The sequence below is a fragment of the Myxine glutinosa genome, chromosome 7, assembly GCF_964187855.1.
Source record: "Myxine glutinosa chromosome 7, kmMyxGlut1.1, whole genome shotgun sequence".
NCBI classification, from domain to species: Eukaryota; Metazoa; Chordata; class Myxini; order Myxiniformes; family Myxinidae; genus Myxine; species Myxine glutinosa.
This window is the reverse complement of record NC_136267.1, coordinates 4,449,089-4,461,506: the sequence shown is the minus strand read 5'-3', so window position 1 is coordinate 4,461,506 and position 12,418 is coordinate 4,449,089. Positions and strand designations below refer to the sequence as shown.

Sequence of the window (12,418 nt, the reverse complement as noted above, 5' to 3'; positions counted from 1 at the left end):
ATCCTTCAATCCACAGGGTTATTCTCATACAGTACACTTGTGAGCGGCTGGAATGACCGAAACGTCTTTGGTCTCGAGAAAAAAAGCTTAAAGATGGTGAAATGACAAAAGTTTAACAAACGTACAAATGTGTGCACGAGCATTTCCGGTCAAGCTATCACGGATGCAGTGGCAAAGGGAGTTCGCATCTTGGTTTGTCTGCTTTATCATGTCGACTTTCCTCAAATCCTACGTTCTCTTCAACATGATGCAAACAGTCAGGGTCTGTAGGGACATTTAGAAAGGAAAATATCCTCCTCAAGATGTATGTCTTTTAGGGAAAAAGGTTAAGATCCAAGGTTGCTTGGATCACCGTGCTCTCAATAATGAAAGATGGGGAAGAGCGTCGGGAATTACAACAAAAGTGAGAATCACACACCAACTACATTTGCTTCCATAATCGTGCAATAAACAATTTCATAAGAAAAAGATGACATGTTCTCAATTGGGGAATTCATTGATCACCTTACCCCATCCAGTCTTAAGAAGAAAAAAAGCACACGGGCGGGACCTGCGAGTGGCAAATTTGATTGGTCCAGATGATGTAAAATGCCATAATATTGTTACGTTTGTCAGGGTAGGGATACTTTAGTCAAGGTAGATTTGCATAGGTAGGTGCTCCGAATGTCGTGCAGAAACCTCGATGTAATAAGTACTTGTTTAGACCATGTGTTCGGATTAAACTTGCATCATCATCTCCATTACGAGGAATGGGGCATGTTAACTAGTATAGGGATTATGTTAATTTCCTTGTTCGTCAAACCTCATTGATTTATCCGTTGGCTCTTTTGGCACTGCACCATAGACACAAGTGAGAAATGCCCATTTATTGCACTAAATAATAACAATAAAACCAACCGGAAGCCAGTTCTGAATACTGCCGATGGACACCACCATCTACTTCACCTCATAGCTCGGGCAGGCCGAAGACACTCCCCGGGACTCGTGATTGGCTGGGGCGGAGCAAGAAGCGACACACTATTGGATGGGAGTTGACCAACGGGAAGGCCAAGTTGAGGAAGGACTCGTGATTGGCCAGGGTGGAGCAAGAAGCTACCAGCTGATTGGTGGAAGGTGGGCCGAGGAGGAGGCAGAGCACCGATTGACGAAGACCACCGAAGATGTCGGGGGCGAGCAAGAAGCGGCGCGCTGGTTGGTGGAGAAGCGCTGATGACGTCACAACCCGACGTTAAAAGAACTCTGGGACCGACATTTTCTCTTCTTGCCCTCCACCCTCTTGCCCGCTTGCTTTCTTACCCTCCGATCTAGTACCGTCCTTGCCCTCCTCTGGTTCCCTTGTTCTTCTCCTTCACACGTTTGTGCTTGGACGACGGGCTCCAGGAAGCGATCAGAGCCGCCATCGGGAGACGTGCAGGGTTTTGCCAGGCAGAAACGATGCGTGGACGAACAATCTGGCCTGCGCGAGTGAAGCCTGTTTCACGCCAACGCGCGCGCTTCACGCCCAAACGTCACCAGCGCAACGGATGACTTTTGCAGACCCTGATGAGATCCCACCCGTGATCGGAGCTAAGTGCCACAATTCAATTACACCCATTATTTTGCATTTCTTTTATTGCCCATTTGTCCGTGTTACAAGTCTGGTGTGAAGGATCCTGTAGGAATTTAGTTTTACTGTCGCGTTTTTCTTGTTACCGGAATTTTATTTAACTAGGGCATGCCCGTACTATATCTATATCTAAAATTATATCCCCCCCCTCTATTTACATGAAATGGTTTGGTCCAAAGCGAACGGCTTGCGAGTGGTGACAATCCCCCCCCTCTATTTACATGCAATGGTTTGGTCCAAAGCGAACGGCTTCCGGAGTTTGGTAAAGAAATCGCCATCGCGTGCACAAACGCGCAGGAAAGCGAATGAATCGCAAATTCGTTTTTATTAGTTGTAAAACATAGTTTAACGCCAACATAGTTTGCAAACGTGAAATAAATGAATACGCTCTCAAATGTGCCATCCGAGGCAGAGTGTGCCCGCCACGTTCGGCACACGCGATCGTTCGCTGCTCTCTGATTGGTTGAATCGTTTTTTGGACATAGCTCGGTAAGTAATTGTCCGATTAATATGAAACCTTGAAAAGGCACATCCTCGGGTCCCCAGCAATATACCTGGCAAGTTAAAAGTATATCGGACCCGTGGTTGTCGAGAAACAGCGGTCACAGACAAACAAACAAACGTACAGACAGACAGACAGAGATTACTGGAATTATAGATAGATAAATCCTTTCATTATTTTCTGTACATTTATAAACCCGGGTTTTCGTGTGAGTTATTTTCTGCAGGTTTGAGGACTGCCCAGCGGGATCGATCAGGTAAGCGCTTCAGCCTCCTCGTCTTCTTTCTTCCTCCCATGCATATATGTGGTGCACCACATAAAAAGGGGGCTTACGGGTGGTCAGAAAACGATGAAAAGTCAGTTTACCCAAGGAACACCCATAGGCACCCTTTTCCCCTTTTTACGTGGCACACCACATATAGTGAAATCCGCATTTGGGCATCGCCTCCGAGTTGAAGCTCGACGTGCGAGTTAAAGTGAAGCGAAAAGCCGGGTTAAGCATTCGGGTGCGTACGTGTGCCGTGTCTGCATTTTTGAAATTCATTTTCTCAGCAACCGTTGGTCCGACTGACACGAAATTTTACCGTATGAGCGCCTCCGTCTGTAGAATTTTTTTTTATTCATAATTATGACGTCATAGGTCACGTGGTACGGACGCCATCTTGGAAAAAACGTTACACCTCTATATCTCCCAAACCGCTCAATGGAAAAAATGGAAACATAGCTCATTGTCAAGTACTCCCCATGGGGAAAAATATACGTTGATGATGTCATCGGTGCCTTAATTATGACGTCATAATTCAACAAGTACAACACTTGATCTGATCAGTATGAAAAAAAAAAATTCCTCTGCAACTGTTAGTCCGATTGGCACAACATTTTCAGAATATGAGCGGCTCCTCCTATGGAATTTTTTAATGAGAATTATTACGTCCTAGGTCACATGGTACAGGCGCCATCTTGGAAAAATCAGAAAAAAAGTTACACCTCTATATCTCCGAAACTGCTCCATGGGAAAAAAATTTGAAACATGGCTCATTGTCAAGTACTCTCCATGGGGAATAAGATATGTTAATGCTGATGTCATCGGTGCCTTCGTTATGACGTCATAATTCGACAAATACAACACTTATCCATCCAATCATTATAAAAAAAAATTCAGCAACTATTGGTCTGATGGACACGCAATTTTCACCACAGGAGCGCCTCCTCCTTTATAATATTTTAATGATAATCATGACGTCATAGGTTATGTGTTACAGGGGCCACCTTGGAAAAACCGAAAAACGTTGCAGCTCTACATCTCCAAAACCGCTCTATGGAAAAAATTGAAACGTGGCTCATTGTAAATAACTCCATATGGGGAATAGGTGTTGTTAACGATGATGTCATTGGTGCCATAATTATGACGTCATAATTCGACAGGCACAACGCTTAGTCTGATCAGTTGGAAATTTATTGAGCATGATCTATGCAACAATTACATTAGAGAATATAAATTTATGATGTAATCGCTCATGTGGTCTGGCCTCCATATTGGATCAAAGGAAAAAACCCTTCAAAAACAGAAGAGTTGGCTTGCACCAAGTTGACTGTGCTGGGGAAGTATTCTATGAATACCATATAGTTGTTTTATGTGTCCGTTTATGTTTTATGTGTTTTATGTGCTAATGTGTGTTTAATGTGGTAGCTCTTACACGAGCCTCGATGTTGTGCACAAAAAAAAAAAAAAAAAGCAATGATGTAATTTCAATAGTGATTTCCTTTCATCATTAAAAAAAAAAAAAAAAAACACCTTTAGAGGCCATTTCTCCCCGCAAGTGGGGGTTGGCCTTTTTCGGGGACCGTGGTTGTTGTTGTTTTTTTTGGTCCCCTTTTTTTGAAGCATCTTTTGAAGAATTTCCTTTCATCATTAATGTATTGAATACTTGTATAATTAAATAAAGGGCGCGTGGAACGAAGTTGTCATTGATTGATTGGGCACTCTAGAACCCGAACACCATTAGGCCACCATTATACCATTTAGAACCCGAAGAACCCCGAGACTGTTTTCCGCTCAAAGACCATCAAGACCCTTCAGACTCTTTTAGACTGCTTATAAATCTTCAGACTATTTTAGACAGCATATACATCTTTAGACTCTTTTGGACTGCTTATACATCTTTAGACTCTTTTAGACTGCTTATACATCTTAAGTCACTTTTAGACTGCTTATACATCTTTAGACTATTTTAGACTGCTTATACATATTTCGACTCTTTTAGACTGCTTATACATCTTTTGACTATTTTAGACTGCTTATACATCTTGAGACTCTTTTGGACAGCTTATAGATCTTCAGACCCTTTTAGACTGCTTATACATCTTTAGCCTCTTTTTGATTGGTTATGCATCTTTCGCCTCTTTTAGACTGCTTATACATCTTCAGACAATTTTTGACTGCTTATACATCTTTAGCCTATTTTTGATTGGTTATGCATCTTTCGCCTCTTTTAGACTGCTTATACATCTTCAGACAATTTTTGACTGCTTATACATCTTTAGACTCTTTTAGATTGCCGATACATCTTTTGACTCTTTTGGACTGCTTGTACATCTTTAGACTCTTTTAGACTGCTTATACATCTTCAGACTATTTTAGACGGCTTATACATCTTTAGACTCTTTTAGACTGCTTATCCATCTTTAGCCTCTTTTTGACTGCTTTTACATCTTCAGACTCTTTTCGACTGCTTATACATCTTTAGACTATTTTAGACTGCTTATACATCTTTAGCCTATTTTGGATTGGTTATGCATCTTTAGCCTCTTTTAGACTGCTTATACATCTTTAGACCCTTTTAGACTGCTTACACATCTTTAGACTCTTTTAGACTGCTTATACATCTTTAGCCTCTTTTCGACTGCTTCTACATCTTTAGCCTCTTTTAGACTGCTTATACATCTTGAGACTCTTTTGGACTGCTTATACATCTTTAGACTATTTTAGATGGCTTATACATCTTTAGACTCTTTTAGACTGCTTATACATCTTTAGACTCTTTTAGACAGCTTATACATCTTTAGCCTATTTTAGACTGCTTATACATCTTTAACCTATTTTGGATTGGTTATGCATCTTTAGCCTCTTTTAGACTGCTTATACATCTTCAGACAATTTTTGACTGCTTATACATCTTTAGACTATTTTAGACTGCTTATACATCTTTAGACTCTTTTAGATTGCTGATACAGCTTTTGACTCTTTTAGACTGCGTATACATCTTTAGCCTCTTTTCGACTGCTTATACATCTTTAGCCTCTTTTAGACTGCTTATACATCTTTAGACCCTTTTAGACTGCTTACACATCTTTAGACTATTTTAGACTGCTGATACATCTTTCGACTCTTTTAGATTGCTGATACATCTTTTGACTCTTTTAAATTGCTTATACATCTTGAGACTCTTTCGACTGCTTATACATCTTTAGACTATTTTAGTCTGCTTATACATCTTTAGACTCTTTTAGACTGCTTATACATCTTTAGACTCTTTTGGACTGCTTATACATCTTTAGACTATTTTAGACGGCTTATACATCTTTAGACTCTTTTAGACTGCTTATACATCTTTAGCCTCTTTTTGACTGCTTTTACATCTTCAGACTCTCGACTGCTTATACATCTTTAGACTATTTTAGACTGCTTATACATCTTTAGCCTATTTTGGATTGGTGATGCATCTTTCGCCTCTTTTAGACTGCTTATACATCTTTAGACTATTTTAGACTGCTTATACATCTTTCGCCTATTTTGGATTGGTTATGCATCTTTAGCCTCTTTTAGACTGCTTATACATCTTTCGACTATTTTAGACTGCTTATACATCTTTAGACTCTTTTAGATTGCTGATACATCTTTAGACTATTTTAAACTGCTTATACATCTTTAGACTATTTTAGACTGCTGATGCATCTTTTGACTCTTTTAGACTGCTGATACATCTTTTGACTCTTTTAGACTGCTGATACATCTTTAGACTCTTTTAGAATGCTGATACATCTTTAGCCTCTTTTAGACTGCTTATACATCTTTAGACTATTTTAGACTGCTTATACATCTTTAGACAATTTTAGACTGCTTATACATCTTTAGACAATTTTTGACTGCTTATACATCTTTTGACTATTTTAGACTGCTTATACATCTTTAGACTCTTTTAGATTGCTGATACATCTTTTGACTCTTTCAGACTGCTTATACATCTTCAGACTCTTTTTGACTGCTTATACATCTTTAGACTATTTTAGACTGCTTATACATCTTTAGCCTATTTTGCATTGGTTATGCATCTTTAGCCTCTTTTCGACTGCTTATACATCTTTAGACTATTTTAGACTGCTGATACATCTTTCGACTCTTTTAGACTGCTTATACATCTTTAGACTCTTTTGGACTGCTTATACATCTTCACCCTCTTTTAGACTGCTTATACATATTTAGCCTCTTTTAGACTGCTTATACATCTTTAGACTATTTTAGACTGCTTATACATCTTTAGACTATTTTAGATTGCTGATACATCTTTCGACTTTTAGACTGCTTATACATCTTTAGACTCTTTTAGACTGCTTATACATCTTTAGACTCTTTTAGACTGCTTGTACATCTTAAGACTCTTTTAGACTGCTTATACATCTTGAGACTCTTTTGGACTGCTTATACATCTTTAGACTATTTTAGATGGCTTATACATCTTTAGACTCTTTTAGACTGCTTATACATCTTTAGACTCTTTTAGACAGCTTATACATCTTTAGCCTATTTTAGACTGCTTATACATCTTTAACCTATTTTGGATTGGTTATGCATCTTTAGCCTCTTTTAGACTGCTTATACATATTCAGACAATTTTTGACTGCTTATACTTCTTTAGACTATTTTAGACTGCTTATACATCTTTAGACTCTTTTAGATTGCTGATACAGCTTTTGACTCTTTTAGACTGCGTATACATCTTTAGCCTCTTTTCGACTGCTTATACATCTTTAGCCTCTTTTAGACTGCTTATACATCTTTAGACCCTTTTAGACTGATTACACATCTTTAGACTATTTTAGACTGCTGATACATCTTTCGACTCTTTTAGATTGCTGATACATCTTTTGACTCTTTTAAATTGCTTATACATCTTTAGCCTCTTTTTGACTGCTTTTACATCTTCAGACTCTCGACTGCTTATACATCTTTAGACTATTTTAGACTGCTTATACATCTTTAGCCTATTTTGGATTGGTGATGCATCTTTCGCCTCTTTTAGACTGCTTATACATCTTTAGACTATTTTAGACTGCTTATACATCTTTCGCCTATTTTGGATTGGTTATGCATCTTTAGCCTCTTTTAGACTGCTTATACATCTTTCGACTATTTTAGACTGCTGATACATCTTTCGACTATTTTAGACTGCTTATACATCTTTAGACTCTTTTAGATTGCTGATACATCTTTAGACTATTTTAAACTGCTTATACATCTTTAGACTATTTTAGACTGCTGATACATCTTTTGACTCTTTTAGACTGCTGATACATCTTTTGACTCTTTTAGACTGCTGATACATCTTTAGACTCTTTCAGATTGCTGATACATCTTTAGCCTCTTTTAGACTGCTTATACATCTTTAGACTATTTTAGACTGCTTATACATCTTTAGACAATTTTAGACTGCTTATACATCTTTAGACAATTTTTGACTGCTTATACATCTTTTGACTATTTTAGACTGCTTATACATCTTTAGACTCTTTTAGATTGCTGATACATCTTTTGACTCTTTCAGACTGCTTATACATCTTCAGACTCTTTTTGACTGCTTATACATCTTTAGACTATTTTAGACTGCTTATACATCTTTAGCCTATTTTGCATTGGTTATGCATCTTTAGCCTCTTTTCGACTGCTTATACATCTTTAGACTATTTTAGACTGCTGATACATCTTTCGACTCTTTTAGACTGCTTATACATCTTTAGACTCTTTTGGACTGCTTATACATCTTCACCCTCTTTTAGACTGCTTATACATATTTAGCCTCTTTTAGACTGCTTATACATCTTTAGACTATTTTAGACTGCTTATACATCTTTAGACTATTTTAGATTGCTGATACATCTTTCGACTTTTAGACTGCTTATACATCTTTAGACTCTTTTAGACTGCTTATACATCTTTAGACTCTTTTAGACTGCTTGTACATCTTAAGACTCTTTTAGACTGCTTATACATCTTGAGACTCTTTTGGACTGCTTATACATCTTTAGACTATTTTAGATGGCTTATACATCTTTAGACTCTTTTAGACTGCTTATACATCTTTAGACTCTTTTAGACAGCTTATACATCTTTAGCCTATTTTAGACTGCTTATACATCTTTAACCTATTTTGGATTGGTTATGCATCTTTAGCCTCTTTTAGACTGCTTATACATATTCAGACAATTTTTGACTGCTTATACTTCTTTAGACTATTTTAGACTGCTTATACATCTTTAGACTCTTTTAGATTGCTGATACAGCTTTTGACTCTTTTAGACTGCGTATACATCTTTAGCCTCTTTTCGACTGCTTATACATCTTTAGCCTCTTTTAGACTGCTTATACATCTTTAGACCCTTTTAGACTGATTACACATCTTTAGACTATTTTAGACTGCTGATACATCTTTCGACTCTTTTAGATTGCTGATACATCTTTTGACTCTTTTAAATTGCTTATACATCTTTAGCCTCTTTTTGACTGCTTTTACATCTTCAGACTCTCGACTGCTTATACATCTTTAGACTATTTTAGACTGCTTATACATCTTTAGCCTATTTTGGATTGGTGATGCATCTTTCGCCTCTTTTAGACTGCTTATACATCTTTAGACTATTTTAGACTGCTTATACATCTTTCGCCTATTTTGGATTGGTTATGCATCTTTAGCCTCTTTTAGACTGCTTATACATCTTTCGACTATTTTAGACTGCTGATACATCTTTCGACTATTTTAGACTGCTTATACATCTTTAGACTCTTTTAGATTGCTGATACATCTTTAGACTATTTTAAACTGCTTATACATCTTTAGACTATTTTAGACTGCTGATACATCTTTTGACTCTTTTAGACTGCTGATACATCTTTTGACTCTTTTAGACTGCTGATACATCTTTAGACTCTTTCAGATTGCTGATACATCTTTAGCCTCTTTTAGACTGCTTATACATCTTTAGACTATTTTAGACTGCTTATACATCTTTAGACAATTTTAGACTGCTTATACATCTTTAGACAATTTTTGACTGCTTATACATCTTTTGACTATTTTAGACTGCTTATACATCTTTAGACTCTTTTAGATTGCTGATACATCTTTTGACTCTTTCAGACTGCTTATACATCTTCAGACTCTTTTTGACTGCTTATACATCTTTAGACTATTTTAGACTGCTTATACATCTTTAGCCTATTTTGGATTGGTTATGCATCTTTAGCCTCTTTTCGACTGCTTATACATCTTTAGACTATTTTAGACTGCTGATACATCTTTCGACTCTTTTAGACTGCTGATACATCTTTAGACTCTTTTGGACTGCTTATACATCTTCAGCCTCTTTTAGACTGCTTATACATCTTTAGCCTCTTTTAGACTGCTTATACATCTTTAGACTATTTTAGACTGCTTATACATCTTTAGACTATTTTAGATTGCTGATACATCTTTCGACTTTTAGACTGCTTATACATCTTTAGACTCTTTTAGACTGCTTATACATCTTTAGACTCTTTTAGACTGCTTGTACATCTTAAGACTCTTTTAGACTGCTTATACATCTTCAGCCTCTTTTAGACTGCTTATACATCTTTAGACTCTTTTAGACTGCTTATACATCTTTAGACTCTTTCAGACTGCTTATACATCTTTATCCGCTTTTAGACTGATTATACATCTTTAGCCTCTTTTAGACTGCTTATACATCTTTAGACTCTTTTAGACTGCTTGTACATCTTAAGACTCTTTTAGACTGCTTGTACATCTTAAGACTCTTTTAGACTGCTTATACATCTTCAGCCTCTTTTAGACTGCTTATACATCTTTAGACTCTTTTAGACTGCTTATACATCTTTAGACTCTTTCAGACTGCTTATACATCTTTATCTGCTTTTAGACTGATTATACCTCTTTAGCCTCTTTTAAATTGCTTATACATCTTTAGACTCTTTTAGACTGCTTGGACCCTTGACCAATTAGAGCTTTTGATCCTTTGGAGCACTTAGACCCCTCAAACATTTACAACATTTTGAGTTTGGACCCTTTTGTCCCCTTAAGACCCTAACTACTATTGGAACATATCCTTTAGACCATCTAGAACCTTTTAGATGCACACCACACAAATAGATACAGTCTTCTTGCAAAACACAGACTATATTTGCTTTCAGCAAGTAATGTGCAAACTCGAACCACCCAAGCGTTGGGTAACTTTGCTAGTTCTTTATGAAGAGTGGTTCTCAATGTACCAATTTTTCTTTAAATCAATGACATTCTCATCCATTTTTGGCAACGTTCTGTTATCTACTTTTCTCAGTGAGTGAGCGACAGCTCTGCAACAACTCCAATATATGTCTACCATCAGGAACCACAACCATTGTTGTTACCTCTTTTTGCTGCTTCTCCAGTTCTTTCAGGCGGATTTCGCGAGCCTCAGCCCTTGCTGTCCTTTTGGCTGCCAATCTTGCTTCAGCCTGCGGATTGGACGAGAGTCGGACGTGGGAGAGGGAGAATGGGAGAGACCATCTCAGTTGGACAAACTTCCACGACTATGCACAGGCTGGTTTTTACACAGGTGTATATACTAGCTTGGTTGAGAGGACTTTTGGTTTCTGGCTTTACCAAGGCAACATTTTAGTACCCAACCCAAATTGCCCTGTGGGCATTCGGGGACAAAGACAAAATATGTACTTTGTACAGCATGAGAAAAGGCACATTCACATCATCCTCAAGACCAATGCTGAATTATATAGTTATATACACAAACACACATACAAACATTAAAAACAGAAACACGTGTATATACAATACAGGGTGTGCATAAAGTTATTGTGCAACTTTGAACTTTTATAACTTTTGATGTACACATGATGGAAACAAACTATAAATGGTGCATGGAAGCATAATTCATAAAGTTTGTTAATGTTAACGTCAATGTTATTGCTGTTCTTAAATCAACAATTCCCCTGGGTTTCTTGACGAGTTGACATTTTCTGCTAAGGTAACGTCGACATCAGTGGGAAAGTCAACAACACAATAACCGAATTTGATTCCCGAACCAAGGTGATTAAATATGTCACACATCAGCTTGTACCAGCAAGACGAGGCTCCCTGACACCGCTTTGAATCTGCGGCGGATCTCGAATGAAAACTTTCCAGACAAGTGGATCGGTACACGTGGACCAATTGGTTGGCCACCTTGTTCACCTCACCTGTCCCCATTGGACTACATTTAATGGGGCTACGTGAAACTGTTGTTTATCAACAAAACCACATTCTTTATATGAACTTAGGGCTATGATTGCAAATGCAATTCATGAAATTACTTAGCAGCAACTGGAGAAAGTTTTCAACGAGCTGGAAAATCGGACTGAACAATAAAATATGAACGATGGTGGTTATGTTGAAGTTTTATAATTTCAAAGACTTTAGAAAAAAAAAATCTTACTATAATTCACCAAATGTCCGTCTGCGCAAAAACGGCTGAAACCGATCGCAACGATATTTTGGGTGGGTATTCCTGGGACCCCTTGAAGTAAAATAGGCTACATTGTTTTTCCAATTTTTCCCCAATTTTCCAGTTTTTCCAAACAGGATGGAATAATATTTACTGATATGAACAGTGATGTGGCTTTTGTTGAAATTCTACAAATAGTTTAGATTTTGATGAGAATTATGAACCTGCCGCGAATGCGGAAGTGGACAGATTACGCAATGCGCGGGTTTGATAATATCCCAATACAACCGTCATTCTTAATGTTTAATCGATAAATCGTTAAACGTTAATCGTGTTAATTGTTTTGTTAAAGTATCAATGGATGATTGGAATTGAGTGAATACAAGTACGATTTTGAATTCGTAATTGTATTCACCCAACCGTACGGAACTTCACATCAGGATTTAAATATTTGTTTGTGTCACGAATGTTGTTAAAAGTTTTTTTTTTTATATTAATGTTATTTAATTTGTGATTGGAGTTATGCTGTTTGGAATGAAAAAAAAGATATCGAGTTGAAG

The 12,418-nt window shown here is 37.3% G+C and overlaps 1 protein-coding gene across 4 annotated transcripts in view; it reads right to left on the bottom strand.

The window, feature by feature from the left end:
- The window catches only part of LRRFIP2 (LRR binding FLII interacting protein 2), a 171,216-nt gene that overhangs the window by 123,362 nt on the left and 35,436 nt on the right, over positions 1 to 12,418 (bottom strand). For all 4 annotated transcript variants that reach the window (XM_068121705.2, XM_068121707.2, XM_068121706.2 and 1 more), the window contains exon 3: positions 10,789 to 10,875. In XM_068121705.2, coding sequence (XP_067977806.1) covers positions 10,789 to 10,875 — 87 coding nt within the window. The remainder of the gene's footprint in view (positions 1 to 10,788; positions 10,876 to 12,418) is intronic.